This window comes from Rhipicephalus microplus, chromosome 6, assembly GCF_043290135.1.
Source record: "Rhipicephalus microplus isolate Deutch F79 chromosome 6, USDA_Rmic, whole genome shotgun sequence".
Taxonomy (NCBI): Eukaryota; Metazoa; Arthropoda; class Arachnida; order Ixodida; family Ixodidae; genus Rhipicephalus; species Rhipicephalus microplus.
Genome location: NC_134705.1, coordinates 180,352,601 through 180,378,203, shown reverse-complemented (window position 1 = coordinate 180,378,203; position 25,603 = coordinate 180,352,601). Strand labels below are relative to the sequence as shown.

At 44.7% G+C, this 25,603-nt stretch overlaps 1 protein-coding gene across 8 annotated transcripts in view; it reads right to left on the bottom strand.

Moving 5' to 3' along the window:
- Window positions 1-1,517: 1,517 nt before the first annotated feature.
- Window positions 1,518-25,603, bottom strand: part of LOC119168270 (uncharacterized) — a 50,576-nt gene continuing 26,490 nt past the window's right edge. For 4 of the 8 annotated variants that reach the window (XM_075867198.1, XM_075867197.1, XM_075867196.1 and 1 more), the window contains 8 exons: window positions 21,783-21,935; window positions 20,497-20,841; window positions 10,874-10,913; window positions 7,955-8,057; window positions 7,144-7,202; window positions 6,315-6,361; window positions 3,519-3,722; window positions 1,518-2,755 (listed from right to left, as the gene is read on the bottom strand). In XM_075867198.1, the coding sequence (XP_075723313.1) occupies window positions 2,650-2,755; window positions 3,519-3,722; window positions 6,315-6,361; window positions 7,144-7,202; window positions 7,955-8,057; window positions 10,874-10,913; window positions 20,497-20,841; window positions 21,783-21,935 (1,057 nt within the window). In that variant the 3' untranslated portion in view covers window positions 1,518-2,649. Of the gene's footprint in view, window positions 2,756-3,518; window positions 3,723-6,228; window positions 6,362-7,143; window positions 7,203-7,954; window positions 8,058-10,869; window positions 10,914-20,496; window positions 20,842-21,782; window positions 21,936-25,603 lie in introns of those variants that run through there. The other 4 variants (XR_012884367.1, XR_012884368.1, XR_012884369.1 and 1 more) reach the window with 4 other exon arrangements.

Sequence of the window (25,603 nt, the reverse complement as noted above, 5' to 3'; positions counted from 1 at the left end):
GATTGAGCGCATGCCGGTTCATTCTCTCTCAACGACACAAGGCAAATTTCAACGACAAAACATTATGTTCCAACACCTCGATTATAACTTCAAAGATCAGCCAACTGCACTAATACGGCGCAAGCAACGTATGCGGGCAACTGTGAGCTTTGTCCGATGATAAAGTTTGTTTGGCACCAAGGACCAGTACACAACCCCTGTGGTTAAAAAAATTGTAATGAAAAAAAGTATGAAAAAAGTATGCAGACTTTTGCTATGCGAACATGCTGCCGCAAGAATTTTGTAAATATGTGCTGTAATAAGCAACTTAGAAGGGCTAGAACATGAATTCTGGCTGGTTTCAAGCTTTCGCGCAGCCTCGCCACCTTTTTCCGCCACAGGGAGTGAAAGGCAAAGCACGTTGTCATGACTCCGCCCCCCTCGGCAAACATGACGCGACATCGGCGCGCATCCAACGACTGAGCAGGTGTTCTCCCACATGAGCACGTGTCATAGTGGCGAAAAGAAAAAGCGCGTTACGACAAGCCCCCTCTCCCTAGCACTAGTAAAGCAGCGAGACGCCTCTCTTGGAGGCTTTTGCTTTGGGAATACCGCTTCTCCGGATAGTCTCAGGCTCTACAACACGGCAGTGGGCAGCACAGGAAAATGAGAGTGCGGACTGTGCGGCCCTAACTGCATCACCGCAGGGCCAAGGTGTAGTTTCGCAGGGGGCAAAGGGCCAATCAATGATCTCAGATACACGTGAAGTTGCCCATGGACATGTTCGCATAACTGCGCATACAAGGGGCGCTGGTCAGGTGCAGGAATCATTTTTCGAATTGGAGGGTCCGCGCAGTGTGCCACACTAACATTCGCAAGATGTGACTACTGCAGTCTACCGTATGAATTGGCGAGCTTTTTTGGAAGGTCTAGAAAAAAAAACAGCCTAAATGCAAAAGCATCGCTTTACTAGATTGGCAAATGTGCTAACGCAGCTAGCATTTGCAAAAACAGTGTCCCTTACACTTCACGCTGTAATATAGTTCCATACTCGAAAGAGCGCTGTGGCGATGCTTTCGGTTGCCATCACAAGCAGGAGAGTCCCGCGAGAAAAGCGAGAATGTAACGTATTGCGTCACACCACCATCAAAATTTAAAAGTGTCTCAGAAACACCAGACATAACCTGTGACATTTCATGTTGTCAATGCACGATTTCAGCAAGTGGAGGCACTATAAAAATGACTACAGAAATGCTCCAGAGGCATGCTCCAGGCAGCAATTCTCGTCCCGTAATTCACTGTAACCACACTGTCATCTCTTGTACCCATTTTTTTCTTATATCAGTGTCTTTAAAAAGGAGTTCGACTGTATTTGATAGAGCAAAATACAAAATAGAAAACAATATAGGTGGATTCAAGCTCTGTCACCGCAGTGCCAAGGGCATGAAATAAAATGCAGGTCAATTACGTCCTGCTGTCCAACAAAGGCTTGGTCCAACCTTGTAACTTAGACAGGCGACGAAATGCCTTAAAAAAGGTTGAAAAGGAGGAGAAACCTTATTTATTAGGCAGCAATATGTGCGTCAGGTAAAGCAAAACAAAAAATTACCAGCTACAAATTTCTGCACACAGAAGTGGTAGGAAATACACCACAAGCCAATACAACCAGCGTCGCTCAGCTTCTTTTTTTTATATCTCACTATCTGCTCCGGCATGCAATCAGCCATGTAATGTACAATGTACGTTAAAGAAGGTTGAAAAGGGGGAGAAACCTTATTTATTAGGCAGCAACATGTGCGTCAGGTAAAGCAAAACTCAGCTTTTTTTTTTTTATATCTCACTATAGAATTGCCCATCTGCTCCCGCATGCAATCAGCCATGTAATGTACAATGTGCGCTCAATGTGGCAAGAAGCTGCACAGTTCATATCACACACACAAAAAAAATTTGCTGACAACGCTGTCAAATGCAAAGTAAGCGACATTATGCTTACACTTTAGCGTGAGGGTAGCGCTTTTAGGTTGCTCTTTGTTTGCATGCACAACGAAGCTTCTCGCGAAAGTTTGAAAATTTTGCTGATAACCTGTCTTAATATTAAAATGAGCAAAGCGCAAGTACATAGCTGGCAAGTATATCTGGCTGACCCAGAGGCATTTCCACCAGCTGAAAAAAAGCACAAAACGAAAATTGTCATCCACTGCTGATTCGCAACAATGAACAGGCAATTACAAGTTGGTGAAACAGATGAATGCCCACTATGCCCCCCTCAATCTGCTGCATCTTTCCCATTTTGGAGGTGGTATTTCTCAACTAATTGGCTGCAGGTAATTAATTACCTCACAGACTGCGTGCAATAGCATGACAATGCGACAGACATGAGAACACGTGAGCAACCAGTAAAAAAAAGGAGGTATACGAAGCCCAAGAGTTCTTAGTGCAACCAACTTGCACCACATCTCTATTACAAACCACTTCTTCCTTTAAACAACTGATGATACCAGCTGTAGCCACATCTCTCCCGGCCCTGCCCTCTCTGCCATCGCAAAGGTCACTCGGTCAACTCACGAAGTTCGTCGCGCACTTCACAAAGTTCATCTCCATCTTCTAGGTTTCAGAAGGCTAGAAGCCCCCGCCTTTACCAAAACCAGTTTGGCGCCTTTCGAAGAAGCGTCAGTAGTCCACCAATGCCTTGGTTGACGACCACGACGAAGAAGACGACGGTGGTTGACGTGATCGGTGGTAATCTTGCGGTGGAGACCGTGATCTTGATCGACTCCTAATTTAAAGAAAATTCAAGCAATTAAAGAGAGCTCCCTAAAGTCTTGCATAAAGCTTCTGTGTCGAATTCTTTCATTGTGACCAGAGCAGCTGATGCTCTCTTAGTTTTTGCTTTATCGGCTAACTTGCTTTGCTTTGAATTAAAAAATCACTATATTTGTTACCAGGTTATCGTACACCTATGAATCTTGGTAACACTTTCACAATACTGTAAGAGAGAAATGGCAGACAGTACGCACTTAAGGAACACCTACATGCCATCACAGCCCTACGCTAAACATTGAGAAACTTGACATTCACAGTGGAAGGTGGTGCAACGAACACGGACAGACTGAAAACACAGTGCTGATTTTCGCAATTTCTGTTGCACACCCATGTAATGTTACGTTTTCTTCGTGCCTCTTCTTTCAGTGACAAGCTCGTATGCAAAAACAGAAAATTCGCTCTTCCCTACAAAATACGCATCACACTGTAATGTGTGAACGTATTGAAACGTGGCGTCTAAAGTAAAATGCGCACTTTATTGAGGTAACCACACCATGTCACTGCGAACCCCGCCATTAGAGCTGACAATGGCTTCAGTACAAGTGCCCAAGTAAAAAATGTGCCAAAATGACACCAACTGGGGACATAACAAACTACAGGGTATGCGCCTTACATAGCCCCAAATTGCCGTCCTCCAATCTGTTAAATGCTTCACATGTACAAGAGGAACCTCCTCCTGATAATTAAAAGCCCGAGGACCATAATGTTGCACCTACCTTCGCCGAGAGTAGTATGTCGGATTTCTGGAGTACACGATAGGGGGCGCATACGAAGTATCACCCGGAGGCCGGGGCTCTGGACTGCGGCTTGGGCTTCGCGAGCGGCTGCCAGAGCGACTGGAGTAGCAGTCACGGCCATCCCGGCTTCCATCTGGATCGTAATCGTAGTCGTCCCTTTCTTTGTGCCTCTTCTCGCGTTCCCTAGATGGCACCAGCAACAAGAACCCAGTCTGTGAACATAGCTGAAGCGACATCATGTGCCTTCAAACTGCGCCATGTTCTAGTTTATCTTAGTGGACGAAAAATAAACATGGGCACAAAGGAAAAAACTTCTTATTCTGAAAGTGGTACTGAGCTGAATGATAGTGAAATGAAATGGTTGACTACCGTTTGAGTTCCAGTTACCTACATTCAAACCTCGTTATAGCACAATTGCATTTTACACTTGCATTTTACAATTGCATTTTACACGAAAGCACGCTTACCCATATTTTCGGATATAACAAATTAGGTTTGTTATATCCGAAAATTTGTTACAAAGATAATATCCAGTATAAAACTATTTTTCATTTACTTTGTTATAACAGATAATTCATAACATCGAGGTATGAGTGTAGTATACACTGTGAACACCACAAACACTGCTAAGCCACGTACCGATGATAGCCAGATTGTTGATAAGTAATCTGTGTACTATATGTGAAAGTTTGGTGATGCAGATATTGAAACAATTTGTGAGTGAATGTGACTTCAATGACCAATGGTATTCATGTACCACTTGTCGGCCCCGCATACACTGAGCCAAGTTTCGTTCTAGTCTGTCAAAGCGATCCCAGGACCTCTAGTTTTGATACCACAGACCATAATCTGCTGGCCGCTTCTTTGCAAGTGCAGCCGAAGTTTAATTCCATAAACACATAATTGAAGCGAACATCAAACCTCCAGCCAATTTTAGCATGTCACGAACATATTTGCAAGGGACACAACTTAATTAGGATGAGATAGACCTCTTAGTAAATCTCACACCTGCCTGTTCAAAGACAAATGCTCCTTTACCCGAAACTTTCTACACCGACCATTCTCTCTTGTTTCGCAACACATCGTTATTTTAAATGAAACCTTTCACAGAGTGTTTTTTTTTTTTTCCGGACCTCTGGAGGTGCCCCTCTTTACAAAGAAAAAATGAAGAATTTTCTGAGAACTCCTTTCATTTAATGCTCACGAGTCCGGTTCTCATAAAACAACTCAAGGCTGTCCAGAAGGCCCACGATGCGGCGGTGAGGCTGGGCCTCCCCGTCCCTACGTGGGAGCGGCCCGCGATCCTACCCCTATGAAACGGGGGTGGAATCCTTCAGGACCCCAATAAAAGTTTTTCATCCATCCATCCGGACCTCTGTTTAGATACCTAATGACAGTGACTAAACTTGACCGCCGCTGCTTCCCAACCGCTAAAATGTTTCCAGAATTGGCTGTAAACTTTTATGCAGAGCCAGAACTGCATCCGGCACTTAAAACTGTCGTAGACACCAGTCACGAGTGGCACGTTCTTTTCAAAGCGTGTGCGAGGTTGGTTTATACAGTGGCATAGTCTAGCAGAGTAAGTGCTACGACACAGTGAGAATTTCCAAAGAAGCACTCTTGCAACGTACAATAGAAAACTTGCGCCAACGTCACATAAACGTCGCATGCTACAAGCTTCATGCGTCGAGTACATGAAACGGTGGTAGCACCAAGCACCTTATGATATATCTGCACTTGACTGCAAAAAACAATCTGCAACATAAGTCGCTGGAGCAGCACTCGAGGATTTCCAGAGTTTTTTTACACAAATCGACAGCAGGAACTCCGGTGACCGCATCTACAACAGCTGCCATCAGAGCAATGAACGTACAGTACGATGCATTTTCCACAAAATTTGCAATATGCAAAAAACTAGCACCTACGTATTTAAGCAAGGCAAGATGACTTGGAATACAGAAGGAAAAGGAGCACAAACAAACTGTCAAAGAGAAACCTGCAGGAAAAAGTCTGAAGACTGGACAAATTGGCGCGAATTGCAGTCCAGGTTGAAAGGGAAAGGAAACACATGATTGCTGAACACGTGAAAATTTTCGCTTCCAGCAAATGTAATATCACCCGACTTTGCAGCATGACTTTCGGTTGGCAGGATGATTCCTACACGATTTGTTAGTTGCTATCAAACTATCCCCTTCTAACTGCCAAGTACACCTGGCATAACTGCAACACAAAAGAGCTGTGCCTCAGTGTTCTGGTTGCTAGCAGACTGCACTGTATAATCCACCAATCCAATGGCAGCCAAACGAACCAGTGGTTCCCTACCTTTCTTGCGACAAGTTCTGTGCTACGATGAAAACATCAGATGAGAACACACTTTGTAACAGCCTCGCATGACGACCTTAGGAACGAGCCAACGTTTTTTACTAATTATACGAATTCAACTTTTGTGAAAACAAATGCCAATCGTGTTTAACATCCTGGTAAGATTCCCTCTGTTTCAAGCCCCCTTTCCCCACCCCACCCTCGATTTGCAATATATAGCAACCGAAATGCAGTAAACGTACAAACTAAAATGCGGAAAACAATGTGATGTGGTGTGATAGTAGTCGGTGGTGAAAATGCGTGTAAAGAGAGACGGGGGGCGTCACGGCTTCTGCGCTTGATGCGGAGCAACAATGGGCGCAATTACCATCTCTGTCATCATTGGATCGGGCCCGTCCAACGGGAACATTTTCGGCGAAGGAGGAGCGCTTCGAGAAAAGATGCCGGACCTACCTCTGGCGCATACGGAGGGCCATTCCCCGCAGCTCCTCGGCCCGATCCTGGTGGGTGTGGTGAGGAGAGAAAAAAAAGAAAAAAATGTGAGTCGTACTACACGCAAACGTGGACGACCGATGAAGCTGCACGGTACAAAAAGCTTCCCAGCCACGTAACATGCCAGGGGGGATTCCTCACAGCCACTGAAAGCCACATAGTGAGGGAGAAGGCGATGCGAAGGCAGCCGAAATTAGCTGTGCCTTTGTTGCTGCGACATTTACTTGGTGCAAGACAGACGCAGGGACGAAAGAGCAGTAGCTGCGGCAGTAATCAACACCAGGAACCAACACTTGTTCTTGGCATTAGCCAAAGGCCAACAGCCAAGAACAAGTGTTTCTCTGCAGCGCCATTTCTCTGTAGTGTGGTTTGAGCCATGTGACTCTTCTTTTGTTAAGACTGGCCAGACACGCCTTGCATCACATACATAGTTGCTTTCCTACACCCTCCCCGCCACACAATTGGCAAGGGGAATTTTCGCATGCTGCTCCTTAGCAAACTTCACAGAAGTGACGGGTGCTGCGGTCGTTCATGCTGCAGCGCCGCGGAACAATCCTCGGCCAGTTGCTGCAACTTTGGTGGCCCCCAAGGTCAAGCTGCACGTTCCGACACATCAGCAATGCGACTGCTGAGGGCAGACACCATCAGACCAGACACCAGGTGCAATTAACGATGACGACTTTATCAGGATGGCACAATTAATTCAATTCGGCACACTTTGTTGGTACAGCTGGCAAAGGAGTGGTAGTATCATCAATAAAAGAAGGAAGGTGCCCGAAAGCACGCTTACCCAGCGTTCCTGCTGAATTTTGTCCATCTTTTCACGCTCAGCCCGCTTGTCGGCCTTGTCTGCAGGACGAAGAAGTTGAAGCAAGGAAGAGAACCGGTAAGAAGTGCGTCATGAAATCTGTCGCAACGTGTGAGACAACTAGTCTCCCGAGCTGCGCACTGAAGTTCTACCCTGAAACAGCTACGAGGTATCCCTGCTGTGGCCAGGAAAGCTCGTGCTGTGTTCAGTTCTTTCTGACATCACGAATTACGAAGATGCAAAACCATGCAGTTCCTGTAATTCATGCACTATGAGTGGTACATGACAATAATTACATCGCAAGTAGCAGACTGGAAAAAGAAAGACAATGAAACAAATGGCAGGTTTCAGGATGCAATGAAGAGTTGCATATAAAATAGTGTCTAATTCATTTACACTCAAGCCTCGCCATAACAAAGTTGCATCTCACACGAAAACGTGCTCTTTATATCCCAAAATTTGTTATAAAGGTATATATAAACACTGTATGCATTGTAAGACTATTCTTCATTTACTATGTTATAACCAATATTGCGTTATATTTGGGTTCGTTATATTAAGGTTTTATCGTATTAGTCTGCTGCTTAACTGTTTGATTTCACAATTAAAAAAGCCACCTGTAATGACAAAATGCAACTCTAGACAAAACATTTGTTTTAAGCATTCAATGTTTTTAGCAACCTTTCCTATGCAGTATTGTTACCTGGGACGCACCACAAGATTTGCTTGATGAGTTACGGGACTAAATGGCCGATTACCGCAGAGGTTCAAGAAAACGACACCGATCACTCACACTGCTTGTTCAGGGCAGCCTGCATCTTCCGCTTGAGCTTCTCCCTCAACGTGAGACCGCCCATTCCACCTCCAGCTGCCGCGCCAGCACCACCTGCTGGTGTCTAGAAACAAAGGGGGGGGGGGGGGGGGAGGCACCGACAAGGTTTATTCACACAAGAGCCACCACTGAAACCACACACCACACACTCACTAACAACGCCATCAAAAGTGCCAAATAAGCCACAAGCTTGAGAAAACAAACGACAAAAAGCAGCTGGAAACGCAATCTTTGTTCCACCAAATGAGTAGTGGCCCTTTTCCCAACTTGGCTAGGGCTATGACTTTTTGTTCCACGTAAGATTATATCTTCCAGCTAGCTATGCAACCTTACACCTTGAGATGTAAAAGGGACGAATTGGGGAGGGTAACAGCAGCTCACTGCCTCATAGACGTCCTGTCTACACTGCTTTTATCCCATTCCAGAACTTGCTTACTACAATAGATGTGGTATGATGTGTCGTCGTATGTAGTCCACTGTAGTACGATTTCATCGCTTACAAGTTGAACGCTTGGGCTAAGATCCATTGTCTCGATTCGACGAAGTGATGCTTTACAATATCAACCTCAACACGTTACAAATATGCACTCACGCGAGAATCCTCATGAACACTGTCTACGACATGAATGCTGGAAGCCCAGAGTGCCAGAAGAAAGAGGATGATAAGAGCTAGCACAAGATAGTAGCCACTTTTGTGGTCAGCAGATCTCGCACAATTGTAAGGGGCCCATAGAGAACAAAAAGACACCGTAATAACCACTGCTATTACAAGCAGCGGAAGTTTGCAAGGAACTGCGACGATGGAACTGAAGAGAACAGCATGATAGAGCAGCGCAATTTGGTGACGAAAAGGCTGAACGGGACTCAACACTGCTATGAACAGTCCTCTAGTGATGTTTGGTGACATACAAAGTCCCTCTAACGTACCAGCTACTGCCCCACAAACGTCACCACACACACATCTCGCTACCCTTAAAACGAAGAACCACGTGGCCCACAACTTGTCGGTCGTTGATGTGCACATAATTTTAGCCTACGATTCATGCATAATGTTACACTGACGCATAGTGTTATGCTACAGCTGGCTACAACATAATGAGAAAAACCCCGCCCACTGCTATCGCGCCCATACCATGGAGCATTGGCAGGAATGCTCCACCAAATAGTGATTATGCATTTTTGTGACATCAAGCATTTTTCCTGTGTTATTCAGATACAGTAGACTCACGATAATTCAAACTCTGATAATTCATACCGTTCGGTTAATTCAAACAATCCCAATTTTGGTTGGATCTCTATTCTTTCAATGTATTTAAAAGCCTCTTAATTCAGAATCTATCATTCAGTTAGTTCAAACTTTTTGCAGGTCTATACCAAAAAATATCAGCTGCTCTCCCACCACTATATTAAAAAAATTGAGCGCTTATGTAATCATAATCTAAAAATGAAAAATAAGCACGTGAGACCTAAAAGGAAAAAGGCTTTGCAAGTAACAAATGCTTTAAATGAAATGTATGCATGGTAAACTGCGATGCTTCTCAGCTGGTATAGAGAGCTTTGTACTGAGGGCACATACCTACAGCTATGAAGTAGTTGGCAATTCATGATTTATTTAAAAGATCTGATAAGCAGTAAATGGCCAATAAACTTGTGAACGTTACACCTCTGCTTTCGTTTCACAACATGCGTTTGGTGCTTAAAAACACTTTACAAAATTTTTAGATGTGATAAAATCGATGCCTCATAATAATGTGTGGGGTCACCTCACCCAGAGTGAGAACTTCTAATGATTCAAACTTCTTGATACTGCAAACAAAATTCAGAGGTCCCTTCGAGTTTGAATTAACCAGAGTCGACTATAGTTAACTTTCCCCAGAGGCACGCATTGGTATTGCTTGTTCTAGTTCGAAAACTTGAATCTAATGGTAAATTTGCTCTTAGGTGACGGCATCGCTGTTTAACCAAGAGGAATGTTTTGGGGGATAACAAAAAACCTTTAAATCTAATTAATTACATTAGTAGAAACAAAGTACCGATTCAAGTGGCAATGAGCTAACACAACTGCCCTTCACAGGTGAAGGGCATGCACACGACATTTTTGAGGGAGAAGCTCGCGTTTTGTTTAGGTTGTAATCAAATGCAATGCTACTCATGCATAATGATGAGCGTAATGTTACACTTTAGTTCTTCAATGTGTTTCTTGCTTCTGAGACACGGTACGAAGTTCCTGCCAGTAGCGGTACAGTACTGTCATTCTCGTTTCTACCTATAATTGGATGTGTCCCTGCTTGAAGTCTCAATTGAAAAATCTCTTTTTTTTCGTCAATCTTCTTGAGCTGAACAAGGAAATTTCCACAACAGCCAAGACGAGAGTTCCGAGACACCCACACACACACAACATCCAATTTTAGGATTACCATGAGACCCCTCCCGTGGTAATAAAACTGACCAAATGACCACCTGCGGTACTTATAGCCTGCAAAGTTCGGTATATATCCCAGAGCAAAGAAAGCAGGGAAACAAAAAGAAACGCTGAGATGTGGCGAATGCGGCACCCCCACCCTTGTCTTCCACAGAAGCAGAAATTTTTTCACACTTGGCGGCAGTCCCACATGAACACCAGCACGTAAAACATGAACATCGGCAAGGTAGCGGTGAGAAAAAAAAAAATTGGGACACAAATTTCCAGCACTTGATGTTAGTTTCCTTATTTTAGCGCAGTTAAAGCTTCACGAACGTCATTTGAGGGTTTTCACAAAGTCCACAGAAACAAATCTTTTTTGTTTGTTTGTTTTGGACTGGCTGTGGAGGCATGGGTAAAGGGGAAAGGGGTGTGTAGCTTTCAAGTAGAAGAGGAAGTGAGACCAAGAGCTTACTGACTTTGGAGGCGGGACCTGGTTTACCCACAGAGACGTTGGGTCTGCAAGAGAGGGCAGAGACGGTGATAACAATTACAGAAAATTTACAGCATTTTGACACGTCACCTCGAAGTAAATTAACTTATACCCCAAGCACTGTGTACCTGAACAATGACGGGAAGTGGTAAGGCATTGCAGAGCTTAAAAAAGGCCTTGCAGCATATTTCCAAGTTACCGTCGAATGACCTTAGTGTGATGCCTCATGAACCTCCCGTTGCAGCACGTACAGCAAACTCTCTACCACAAATGGGACCTGAAGCAATCAGGACAATGTTCCGTTTTTGTTTTAAAGAACGTGTGACCAAAGGTGACAAACATGTGTTCCCAGCTTATTTATTTATTTATTTATTTACAGAATACTGAAGGCTCAAATCAGAGCACATGCAGGAGTGGAAACAAGCACTTTTACGAAAAAAAAAAAATCAGAATCAATATGTAGTCAATGCGCACAATGTACACACGAAATTAATACTCTCATACAAACAAGTACACATACCATTTTATATTCAACAGCATTTCTGCCACATAAATCAGTAACTACCAACAAGTCCACCCATCCATTCTCCTGCTACGTTCATCAGGAGTTCCATTTACTGAGAGATGAACACGGGTGTAGATTTTTTTAAGTATGAAACCAATCACAATAGAACAAGTTGCTCCATTCAGTCATGTCCTACACATTTTTTTGTTTACCCAGACTGTACACAAATTTAAATCCACAGAGAAAAAGTAAGGTCACTGAGAAAGTTACACCATCTCTCGCAAAAAGGGAACCACGCGTAGATGCGAAGCAGCGGCCGCCGACGCCAACACCGACGGTGACGCTGGCGCTCATCCCTGCCTTACGCAGGACAGAAACCTGGGGAGGTGGGAGGCATGCAATGATAGACCGTGTTTCCTACTCGAACATGCCAATCGCCGCAAATGCTCAATGAAAGACAGAAGACTCCTATGGGACACAGAGCCCCGCGGCGCGCTTTTAGTGAACGCGCATGCTGCACATTTTCATTGTTCGACTTTGCTATTGTTAAACTTTGAGCTGTATGGAAAAAATGACCCCACACATGTGCCCAAAGGCAGCAAAAGATCTACTTTCACACGTTTCAAGTCATCATGGTACTGCCGCATCATCCCCAATCATTACTTTCAACCATGGCTGTCAAAACTGCCTGCCTTGCATAGTGATAAAGCCACCTCGTATGCTTTGCCGTGAAGCCATCTTGCACACCGAAAATTGAGCTTAAGGGGAGAAGCGCGCCTTTGAGACCGAAAATCGCTAAAGAATACGAATTTTAGAAAATGCTATATATATTTGGATTCTCCCACTATCGCTGCATAATCTCGCCAATTTTCCTGCGTCCTAGGTTGGTAATTTAGCGATGAGAGTAGTTTATGCGAGGTTAGTGAGCTGAATTTTTGGTGATGGACGTGTGAAAAACGGGCTCTTTCAGTGCCGCGGTGTTGCCGTTCTACGCTTGCTACAGTAGTCGTCGCATTCGAAAAAGCTGCCCTTTTTCTTTCATATCCCGTCGCGCTTGTCTTTGTCCACTCAATTTGTACTCCGTGAATCCGCGTAAAAAAAAAGCCCCGTCACGTGAGCCTATTGGTTTGGTGAGCACATGTGACTAAATCGCGCCTTCCGATTCGCCGGACCTCGCAAGCTGTTTGCTGCGTGCGGCAGCGGAGCGCACGCAAGCGGCGAGTGTATGTCACTTTGTACTCGCCGGCTTCCTGAACTCGCGTTTGTGTAGAATTCCTTGAATATACAGAGCTTTGTTTTTTTGCCATTTTCTCAGTTTCAGTTTTTTGGCCACCTTTCATTCTTCTGACAAGCGCTTCTCAGCTTTAGTACACTGGAATTTGATAATTTTTGTCTTGCTGAGAAGCTAAATGCCTAGTGAGTGCACGAAAGTGCCATATGCAACTATAGGACACCATTAATTTTTACAAAAAATCAAATCCAAAAATTATCGTTCTTTGATGATGGAAGGATGAACTTCTAAGCTTCATAACTTTTGTTGTAGGAAAGCTAGAGCCATGAAACTTGCTTTTTGCACTTTTTGCTAAGTGTAGAATGCAGTGACATTTAATTCAGCAAGATCTGTACAGCCTATTTTCTGAAAAAGTGACCAAAAGAGCTTTTCATTAATGACTAATTAAAAACAAAACGGTAAAACGTACATAAAAACTGAGTTCATACTTGACATCTGCACATCTAAATACACCATCTCTTAAAATTTCATCACCCTAGCTTAAATATTAGGATGCCTGATGGCTAAGTGCCTCTTCCCCCCTTAATAAGAACAAAGTGAAAGAGGTGTCAGCAGTGGTGATGGGTGCAAAAAATCGAAGTGTCATTTTTTCTGTAGACACGATTTGCCAGGACGTAGACACATACAGCATTGCAGTAAAAAATACTCATTAGACACTTGGACATAGATATAAAAAGTTTTATGTTTACTATACCATATGCCCATCGACCTGGCTTGGACAATTGTGGCTGAAACATCAGCACAATATCGTTATAGAACCAAGTGCAGTTGCTGCAAGAAAACTTGACATAAAACTTTGAAAACGGAGTTAACGCGGCAAAGAAATGTTTTGATCTTGTTAATCCTTGTTGACTTATATTCCATAATACACGAAAATGCTTCTTTTTTTTCCAACTGAGATAGCTTTGGAAAAAAATAAAATTAGCTTTTACAGCCCAATGCAAAATGGCTCAATGCCATGCAGAACAAGGTAGATAATGAAGATTTATCTGCAAAGAGATCCTTCTTTTTTTTTTTTTTGGTTGATGATGACAAGTTCACCTAAACAATAATGAATGAACAACGAAAGTGCATAGCGTTGGATATTTATAAACCAATGTTGAAATGACAGCATGCAAAATGGACTCTAGAATGAAACAGTATTATTCTATGACTGAAAGATTGCTCGTAAATTCATTAGAACAGCATGCATAGGATGAGGTTTCAACAATATTTACATTTATAGCACCAAAATCAATGTGGTTTGATAGATATCAATTTTCCTCGCAATTCAAGCACAATGGCTTAATAAGACATCTAAGAACATGTGTTAAGTTTCATACAGGCTGTGGAACTCCTCAAAAACCTCATGTACACAAATCGAGACATCCTAATCAATACAATTTCCAACATCTGCGAAAAGCCGCACCACCTTTAGGTAGCAAAATATGTTAATGAATGGCATTTTCGCACGTTCTGGTGTTCGATTCCGCAAGCAAAGCCACATTGAATAAGTTAGCAGTGTGCTTGCCTCTGCGCCTTACATTTTACAGACTATACTCGGGCCACAGAGAAAAATTTCATTATAAGCAAGTAGCATGTTACACAAAAATAGGTTCACTATATCTGAAAATGCGTTATAAAGGTATATATTCCTAACACTTTATCAATTGCAAGACCATTCTTCATTCACTTTGTTACAACCAATATTTTGTTTTATGTAACTGGGTTTTTTATATCGAGGCATGAGTGTACCTGGCCTTTTTTGAGAGTTTCCTATTCTTGTCACAACGACTTGTACGATGTCAGTGAAGACTGCAATCATCGTAACAATGCAGTGCATTTTCAATCACTTTCTCGAACCTCCACTTTGCAGTCTTCCAGAAGTCCAGGGATTCGTGCAAGTTGCAGAATGAGAGCTTCGCAGCTCGTACGAATTAAGAACTCCAATGCGCTTTCCGGCATCATTTCATTCTCGCTGCAACCTTCCTCAGTCGTGAATCCCCACTATACAGTGAAATATCGTTCGAACGAACCCCAGGTTAATGAACTTTTCAGATTAACAAACTAATTAAAAAATCTCATGCGAATGCTAATAGTTTCACCCCACTATACAGTGAAATATCGTTCGAACGAACCCCAGGTTAATGAACTTTTCAGATTAACAAACTAATTAAAAAATCTCATGCGAATGCTAATAGTTTCAATGTAAAATTATTTCACTACTACGTACTTCAGAATACAAAACTTTTCAGAACGAGCGTTAATTTAGTTCAGCATCATATTAACAACGCCTCCGTACTACGAACTTACGTTCTGAAATCCGTCGCGACCACCGGAGTGGTACGCAAGCAGACGACAAAGCGAACTGACGCCTTGCTTCTCTGAAGACGCGCCACGGTGTGTGTAGAGGGGGAAAAAAAAAGGGAGACTTTCTTTTCTTTCTTTTTGTTGAAACGCCGACACTGCAGATGTACAAGCGAGCGCAGAGGCGAGGGCAACACGGGAGGGCAAGGTCAGCGAGGCAGAGTGTGAGTGACGGACCAGAAAGCATGGGCGCGGAAAACCTGAGACAGCGACAGAGCAGAAAACAAAACGCAAGCAATTTTCTTTCTTAGCACTTTTTTTTTTCTTTGAAAGAAGCCATAACAGCCGTGACGCTTCTGGTTTTTCTTTGGAGGCCTTGTTTTTCAGTCAAGTTCATTTCTTTTCGGTGATTATTTATCGCGTCCACATAAGTCGGCGTTCGTGCTACGGTGATACAGTAAAAGCTCGTTAATTCGGATTTCACGGGACCGGAAAAACTGTCCGAATTAACCGAATGCCAAATTAACGAATGAACAGGAAAAACAACATTTAAAATCAAGCTGCAGAAGCATACCTATATTTGTTGAAGTATATTGTAATTGTCGTCTGCGTTTTCGCGCAGATTCCGGCTGACATCACAATTTTTCTTAACTGTTCCAAATGGCCAACAGCACGCAAGCTGTCGGGAGTGTTCAGGCAAGCGTCCTCTAATATTAACAGCGCCTCTGAGACTTCCCATGAGGTGCGATGAGGTCGCGGTTGTATCTCTTTGCATGATTCTTCGTTGGAATCGTGGTCTTCATGGGCGCCCGTGACATCATTAATAATCTCTTGATCGGTCAGGAGACCACTCGTGGCAACACCATGATCAATCGCGATGTAGTCCTGAAAGGTCACATCTGTGGGAAGGACAGCATCGAAAGTCGGGCAGTCACCGTCGGTGAACTCGGCTGGCATCTCCTCGATGCCATCGTCAGCTACTGCTGCATGCTCGGGCCTCACGAAACCGCTGTGCCGAAAACAGTTGGCGATGACTTGCGGCGAAGTGTTTTTGCACACGTGGCCAATGATGTGCACTGCGCCGAGTAAGTCCACTTGATACAACTTTCCAGCTTCTGAGCATATGATCATTCGCTCTAGCATGTGCTTGCGGTACTTCGACTTCACGTAGTGAATGATACCCTGGTCCATCAGCTGAAGAGCAGACAGTGTGTTGGGAGGCAAAAAAAATACTTTGATGCTCTTCAGTTCGACTGCACAGTTATGGGCACTGCTGTTGTCAACAACCATAATTATCTTGCGGTCCTTCGACGTGAAGTGCCGGTCCAACTGCTGCAGCCAGCCGCGAAAAATGTCCAATGTCATCCATGCCTTCCTGTTCGCTGTGTACTCGACAGGAAGGCTTTTGACGTTCTTAAAACAACGTGGCTTAAGCGCCTTCCCGACGACAAGTAGTGGCAAGCGCTCCGTGCCAGTCATATTGGCGGCAAGAAGCACAGTTATCCTTTGCTTGCACTTCTTGCCACCAATGCACGCGTCCCCTATGAAAGTCACCGTCTTGTTGGGCAGAGCTCTGAAAAATAGAGCAGTTTCATCTGCATTGAACACGTCACATGGTTCATATGTGGCGATGTGCTCCAGCAGCTTCACATTTCTCCACTCGGTGGTCACGCTTTCGTCAACAGTGGCCTTTTCGCCGCGCACACTCCTGAAGACAAGTTCATGTCTTTCTCGAAACCTCGCAAACCACCCTTCTGACACTTTGAACGATTCAATGTTCATCATTGCAGCGTACGTCTCACCTTGCGCCATGATGAGAGGTCCGCTCAAAGGCAGATGCGCGTTGCGACAGTCAGTAATCCACCGGACCAAAGCTTCTTCGAGCTGGGGATGAGCTGCGGTTCGCAACCACTTTCTAGAGGCATGAAACTTCTCGCTTTCGAAGGCTTGTCGAATCTGTTGTTCATTTTTTACGTACGTTCCCAACGTGCTCCGCTTCACGTTGTACTTGGTCATAACCTGCTGTCGCGATTCACCATTCTTCAGTGCTTCCAAAATTTCCACTTTAGTCGCCAAGTTCTTCGCGTCGTAGTTCTGCCGCCTTTTCAGCGTTGCCATCACTGTAGCGCACGATGGTGGTGGCATGCAAATACGGTCACAATGGAAGAAAAAGACAACTCTGCAAGCAGAGATGGTTCTGACACGACAACACAAGGGAAAATGGTGTCGGAGGTGCTGAGTGGGGAAGAAAGAAGACGACGTTCGGTGACGCTGTGATAGCCCCCACAAGTTGATGATGATGGCGATGCCACTCAGGTTTCGGTTTCACTCCAGTGGTGCCAGCGCTGCTTTATCACACTTTTGTGTAGCAGCAGCCGTCAGCATTTGTCCGAATTAAGCGGTGCGGAGCCGAATTCCGACGAAATAACGAAGGTTTGGTCCCATAGATTAACATGCACTTTGCCCGGGACCAATAGAGCCGTCCGAATTATCCGAATTTCCGAATTAACGGGTGTCGAATTAACGAGCTTTTACTGTACTACAAATAAGTTCATCTCTGCTTGCGACGAAGAAGCGGAAGCATTTTTAGCTAAGCGAGACAATGGATATTCTTCGACAAATGGAAGGCAAAAAGCAGGTTGTTGTGACCAAAGAACCGAATCACAGCACAGGAATGTGGATGAGCTTCAGGCCTTCGCGCTGCAAAGTTTGTGCTGCTCGCGTTAAAAAAAAAAAAAAAAAGACTTCTTTAAATAAATGTGCATTTTTTGGTGTTTACTTGTGCATTTGTTTTTTTTTTTTTCTCGTGAAAAACAGGAGTTCAAGGACCCACCGTTGTAAAGGTAAGTTGTTTTGATCGGTGAAAAATAAGTATTTATGGTTAATTTTCGAGCTTTCACTATAACGACCTTTCAAAATAACAAACAAATTTCCGCGTCCCCTGAAGTTCGTTATACCGAGATTTCACTGTACTCCACTACCAACCTAAGAAGAAAACATCACTCAGCCAACTGAGATTACAGTCCAACCCCCAGAGAATCAACACAAATGCCCCATCCAACACTGCTTACTCATTTTCATGATGTCAGCCACTCTTCTAGTGTTTCACTAGTAATGACTTTTCCATAGACACTTGTTTGTGTTGCTGGTATTTGGCCAGAAACATTTCGTTGTTAAATTTACTTGGGGATTTTGATATTGCCGCTTAGCCAAACGTAATGTTTTACGCTCAAACCTTATTATGCCAAGGTTGCATCTTGCATAAAAATAAGTGCGTTATATCCGAAAACTCCTTTTAAGGGGGGACACTGTACTTGAGATGAAATGCCAGATATTTTCATGTGTTTATAAAGAAAATTCACAGTGTGATTAAGTTATTGATGCTGATTTCAAAAATGTAGTTACTGTTCCTCTAAACCAATTAGTTTTTAGATATCCTAAAATTAAATACCTATTGTTTGCCAGTATAATGACACAAGAATTTTGTATTGTAGAGCTACTATTGGCACATGCCTGTGTACTAATGAACATAAACTACACAACAGTAAAAGTGCTTTTTTGATTTGATAATTTTAGCAAGGTTTGTCGCACCTCGCATTTCAGTGTTGCAGACACACTCACTTTATGCTCCAATATCTGGCAAAAATAAATTTTTTTGAAGATCTCTTTAAAAAATTCAAGCCTACCATTGTGTTACCTAAAGATACAGCTACATGTAACAACGAAAATGACAGTCCTAGGTGCTCTAGAGGCAGAGTTATCTTTAAGACAAGTTTGCCACTGCAGAAAAATTTGAATCCCGAGAAATCATGCAAAAACACAAGTCCATTTTGGGCAGACAGTAGCATGGAAAAGCTATTTATTTACAATGATTGGCAAATTCAGCTTTCCCAGTAGGCACCAGGCATGTATAGTCCTTCTGTTATGCGTCACCTAAATGGCGATTTCTCAATGCCCGCTGCATGTTTTCCACTGAGGCACACTTGCAAGCTGATGTGGTCGCCGTGTGCTCGTCTGCCGACTAGGCCGCTCATCAGTTCGGCGACGCCTATGTGTGACAAATGTGCGCGCGTAATCCGCGATCCGTCGTATAATAAAGCGGTTATCCGGCATGTCCAGATTGAGTTGTTGATGTCGCAAACCGAACTTGTGCACTCACTCATCAATTTCAAGGCTCCAAAAGCAGCGAGGTGTTAGTTTCCTTTTCACGTAAGGTTGTCTCATTTTCGAGTGGAGGCCGCGACGCAATATATTCGTTGCGGACGCGTCGTTACAAGCACTGTACCTGTTGGCAGTAGCCTCTATTGCGCGGGCGGCGAGCACGTTCACCGTAAACGGATGAATTTTCTGTTTGCTGACTGGCGGCGAACTTCACTCTGACGACCTATCACGCAGACGGAGGGGGGGGGGGGGGGGTACCCACGGCATTGGCGCGTTTAGCGGTAAGACTGCGCTTCCGTTCCATCGTTGCAAAGCTATCTCTCGTAGCTTCACTTCTGCTTTTTTACTTGCCCTCCTGTAGCTGTCGAGGCTCCAAAACACTGCCGCTTTCAGCGACGTTGTCGACAAGCGACGAGTTCGTACGTTAGTTAGGTCTACACCGGCGACTCGGCGACCGTCGTTGAACGCCGCAAGTTTGCTATCCTTCCTGTCTTGAGTGATAGCAGGGCTCTTCATGAGCTTCACAACGAACGAGCGATCGCCACACCCCGTTCGCAAATTAGTACGGTGAGGAACTTCTTTACTGCAGCAGGCAGTCGACAGCACCATGACAAAATGGCGCATGTTCGTGCGTGTCGTGATGAAGAAGCAGACGCTGGAAACGCCACTTGGCCATTCGGGTGCCTAGGTTTTGTCACGTGCCCCAAACAACCAATAGAATCGCGCGGTGGTGCTTCTCGATGACGTATTTTTACTGAAAAACCAATGAGCAGGGCGAGCCACTGGTGGCGGGCAATTGAAGATGAACGACCCTTCCAAACGAGACCAAGATGACCATGATAGCTCGTGTGTAACGGCAACGGTTCGGCGTCGAAAAAGAGTGACTTTAGCGTATTATTTGTGCTCAGATTCATCTTACAAGGGTGTTGTAAATTGATTTTGTGCCAGAAATAATGACGCGAGAAGCTAAATACTTCTTAGGTAATGCAAAAATAGTTGCAGATTCCGAAAATGGCAACTTCAAAAAGTCTGTTTTTTCGCGATTTTCGGTCCTTTAAGACCCGTGTCCCTTGTTAAATGTATATTCCTAACATTATATCTATTGGAAGGCTATTTTTTCTATACAACATTATAACAGATGTTTAATTTGGGATCGTTATATCAAGGTTTGAGGGCAGCTAGCAGCAACCAAGCTTGAACAGTTACTATGCCTAGTATTACACTAGCCAGAAAAAGTACTTGCAAATGGAGTGCAAAACCAGCTCGCACAAGCTTCTTTCACAGGTGAAAAGCAGACGCGCACGATCAGCTGGCTTTTGCTGTAGCTCGGCTAAGCGCTGCGGACAAAGCCAAAAAGCCAGCTCACCTCACCGCGTCTGCCGACGGCCAGTTGCGACGAGTGCCGTTGCTGGCACCCGACGCTCCTCCCTGCTGACCCCGGGACCCTTCACTGGTGCTGCTGCTGCTGCTGCTGCTGTTGCTGCGCGACCGGTTCTTCTTCTTATCATCGTCGCTGCTGGTCAATGACTTGGACCGCGACCGTGACAGGCTGTGACGATAGTAGGACTTCCGGGGTGGGCTGGGTAGCTTGCGTGGTGCTGGCAGTGGCGACGACTGCGACCGCGACCTCTGCTCCCGGTCCTGGCCCTTGGGCGACTTCGGACATGAGCTAGAACGTTTACGGCCACGACCCCAGTGCCTCGACCGCGACCTGAATTGTTGGCAACAATGTCAGTTTAGCTGGTCACTGTCCTGTCACGCTTGTAAAAACCCTCTCTGTATAAATGCTATAGACAGTAAAGTTCAAATTACCTGGTGGAGACTGGTTTAATGATCAAAACAGCGAAGGCCTACACAAACACTGCCCAGGATGTACACAAGGGATCACACTGAATAGCATAACAGCTACACACAAAAATTATGATGTTACCAGACTTGTGAGAATATTAAAATGTTTAAAATATGCTAGCAAATAGTCCAATATTCAAATTTGTTTCGAATCGAATTTAATTGTTGAAAATTACGAATTATTCGAAACTGACGCATAGATGCCTACTAGTCTGAGTAACACCCTGTAAAGGTGGTTACACTGCACTGGAGGTTTGCCAAGCGGTGAAAACACATATCCAAGAAAAATCCGCGCTGCTGTGAAGTTCCACTTCTAAGTGAAATAAAGATAATACACCTCACACAGATTCATTTATTCAAGTTTAAAAGACTGTTGTACCGACATATGTTCAGGGTAAAGCAAATTTCTAAACACGACATTTTACAGTCTATCACTTGGATTATACCAAAGTCGGCTCCTGGAACTATTGAAATTGCTTCTACTTCCATTGATGTAAAAAAAAAATGGCATTTTCCCCAGATATTCGTCAACATTAAAAAATATTGTTCAGATTAGTCATGCCATGACAAATATGCTCGTTTTTCTTTACGATATGCAATATAAACGCTACTGAAATTTGACTTGAAATTATTCGACCAAAATCACTATTTGCTTTAAACCTAAAATTCCCTATCCGCATCAGCCTGACTGTCACCCTAAAGCCCTTGCTTTAACAATACTCTTTTTTTCTATAACATTTCTTTTGAAATTCGTTAATAAGTCACTGGATAATACGAGGAAAGCGGCCTGTTTATTTTTCATACCTTGAGCGGCTACGAGACGAAGTCCGACGACCTCGGTGACGCGGCGAGCTCACTCGAGGCGACCGGGACCGCCGCCTGGAGCGTCGTCTGGGATGGTACGATGCACGACCTCGGCTGCGGCTTCGACGCCGAACCCTGCCACCACCCGATGACCTAGAACGAAATAACCGGGATAACCAAAGCACAGGGGACTTATGATCAGTTGTAGTACTACTGTCAGATGTTGAAGTGGGACCACGTGAGTGAGCGCTGAATAGCCTCCAACCCGACCGCCCCACTAATTGCGGCGGCCACTGTCGGAAACAAAGCGGAAAGGGCACTGCAGTGAAGTCAACCATTGGCACTGATGCTTTGATGTGGTGCGATACTAAACAGCAACCAAACGGGCATCACTGAGCGCTCGAAACGATCACCCGGGTGGACAACATAGAGCGTGGCGGTGCACTGTCTGTAGCTTCATAGCTAGTAGTCGAAACCCGCGATAACAAAATCCCAAGGGAACCTAATTCTCACAGCAACGAAATATTTTCAGAGCACCGGCAAACGCCCATAGGAGTCAATGCATTTCCTAACTCGCGACTACGAAAAATGTTGATACTGCAGTACCTCAACGAAATTTTTTAAACACTAGTGCGCAAATCTATTCTCGCAACATTTACATTCGAAAACTGCTGAAAATGCATTCATGCCACACTTAAATTGTGCAAAACTATCGCTAAGCCCACTTGCAAAGCAGCCGCCATCATTGTTTACAAAAAAACAAAAAAAAAGTGAAGCTCGCGACAATGATGATGATGGTGGCTTGCCGAATAACTGCTCATTTTTGCGGACTACGTATGTAGCCAAAGCCACAATCTTCATGGAGTGTCGTTCGTTGGCTTAGCTCTGTGCTTGGCTTTGTCGGCTTTGCGCACACATGGTCACATGTGTGGAGCCATTTGTGGAGAGTTCGCGTGGTCGCTTGGTGCAACGTGAACCATGTGTTGCGATTTGCTTCATCAGATTTCGCTACCAGCGAATATGCCGCCCCCAACGAAAAAACGGAAGTTCATCACCCTGGAAGATAAGGCTGCAATCATCAGCGAGGTGGAAAAGAGCAGAAAAAAAAATTGACATCGCCGAATAATTCGGCGTTGCTTGCAGCTCGTTGTCCACGATTCTCAAGAACAGGGCCTCCATTCTTGGTGCACTTGAAAGCGGCGCGAGTGCAAGGAACAAAACCGTGACGACTGCAGCGATCCCGGACGTGGACAAGGTGGTGTTCGCATGGTTTTGTGAACAATGTGCCAACAAGGTGCCTTTATCTGGCAAGATCCCGCAACGGAAGGCGCTGGACTTCGCTTGTATGCTCAGCCACGACAAGTTTAAGGCGAGTCCCGGCTGGCTGAGCCGTTTCAAAGCTCGCCACGATATCGTTGCCAAAGTCATCTCCGGGGAAGCAGCCGCCATCGACTCGGCGACGTCGTTGTGGCTGCTGAACAACAAAGAACTGCTCGGCCAGTACAAGCCCTCGGACATATATATAGCCGATGAAACGGCATTGTTTTATGAAATGCTGCCATCCGAGAGCTCAGACTTTAAACGCCAGAAGTGCCACGGTGGAAAGCACAGCAAGCGGCGCGTGACGATTTTATTGTGCGCCAACATGAATGGCACAGATAAACGGCCACTGCTCGTTATTGGCAGGAGCAAGAAGCCCCGCTAATTCAAGGGGAATCGCAGGCTGCCAGTAAGCTACACTGCGAACTTAAGTCGTGGAGGACGCGTGCTATTTTCAGCAGCTGGCTCCAGTCTTTCAACGCCAACATGCGGAAGGCAAACAGGTCAGTCAGCCTTCTTGACAACTGTAGCGCCCATCACGTCGACGTGCAGCTCGGAAATGTGCGCCTCGTGTTTTTCCCACCAAACTGCACTTCGGTGCTGCAGCCTCTCGATCAGGGAGTTATTCGCAGCGTGAAGTGTGCTTACAGAGAGAGGCTGATTCAGCGTTTGCTGCTAAATATACATATGAAGCGCCCGGCTGACATGGACTGGTTCATGGCGCTAGAGATGATCGCCGCCCCATGGATTGCGACGAGTACAGCCATGATAACGAATCGCTTCACACACGCCGGCCTTGTCACTCCGCAGGCATCATGCATTAATCCGGCAGAACCAGAAGGTTCGCCTGTAGGCGCATTCGATGACAGTACTGGTAACAGCGCAGTGCCACCGTCACTGACCAGTGCACGGGGGAAACTTTGTGCCACGGCAAACGAGATTCCCAATGGCCTCAGCGCCCACGAGTTCGTTTGTGCGGACGAAGGCGTCGTCGTGCACGAAGAAGTGGCTGATGAAGCCATCGTCAGTAGAGTGTGTGAGGTGGCCGATCCCGATGAGCAACGACCGGAGCAGCCAGAGAAAACAACAAGTCCGCAGGATGTGCTGAATGCCTTCGACACAATTCGTACGCTTTCCGGCGAGCACGACGACGACGTGGCAATGGACTATTTTTTACAGTGTGAGTCGAGAGGCATGAAATTGCTGCATGGTAAGGCCCGGCAAAGTTAACTCACTGACTTTTGGAAATAAATTTTTTTTTCTAAACTTCATGTCTTTTCTGCTGCATTCTCGCGCCAACGAAATTCCCGCAAGAGCGAAATTTTGTGCTTTCCCCGCCGATTTCGTTATTGCGGGTTTCAACTGTATATGAAGAAATACGCTATTACGACTGCCTGTGTGCCACTCAAGATCGAGACACAGCAAAACAGAAAAATAAGTAGTAGTGCTGCTTTCTGCATGACATAATTGCTAGGTGTTTTAATTTCAAGCTGTTATGTGTGTCATAAAACCAGAGATGCATGGTTGTAGTGACACCACTTCAAACAGAGGCTTCATCTTTTAACTTTAATTTTGGACAGTGCCATCTGAGCATCAATCAAATTTGAGTTTGAGGCTATTTACCGCATGCTCGCGTGCTTCCGCTTGCAATTCTCGCGAGAGTACCACATCACACTCGATAAGCACACCAAGACAGGACAGCAATCAAACCTTCAAGTGAATTGATTGTGAGCCACTGGACACAGAAACGACATGCAGCTGGACACAAAAAACGACATGAAGAAGTGCCACCATATCCACGAAGTGAATGATGATGAGTGGGCGAAGCTCCAAAGGTAAACCGGGGGAACCATGAATCGTCCGTACATTTTGCACACTTGATTTTATTACAATGCACCCCTTGCGTACATCGCCGCACTAAATCGAACGATTACATTCCACCAACATGCGCCATATGTGACATCATTCCTGTTTTATAACATCTCGAATCTTTCATCATCAACTACAAGTATCGCCGTATAGCTTGTAACATCTTGCATCTTTTCATCATCAGCTACAAGTATAGCCATCTAGTGAACACTGCAAGAACTAAACGAGAGGCGGCTACATACAGGGGAAGCACAGTCCCGCCTTAAGGAGCTTTGCCCCTAAAAAAGTAAGGCGTAAGAAAATGCAGTATTATGACACACTGTATTCAGTTAGAAAAGATAAAAAGGAGGCCGTAAGAAACATCCCTCTTCAGCATGAACTGAGGTGCCTTGAACACATTTATGATTTCCTAAGTGTCGCCTAGGCAGATGCTACAGTTTTGTCATTTAAGCCCAACACAGAGGTGCAGTGGCACACATACAGAGTTGCCAAAACTGAGGTCAGGCAGGCACAGATTGACCACTCAACTTTGCATAATCCGGAGAAAAGCTATTTCGGTATCGAAATATTAAAATTTGGATTGACAGTAATTTGGTGACTTCTTATTGCGATCATGTCAACTGGTGAATTAT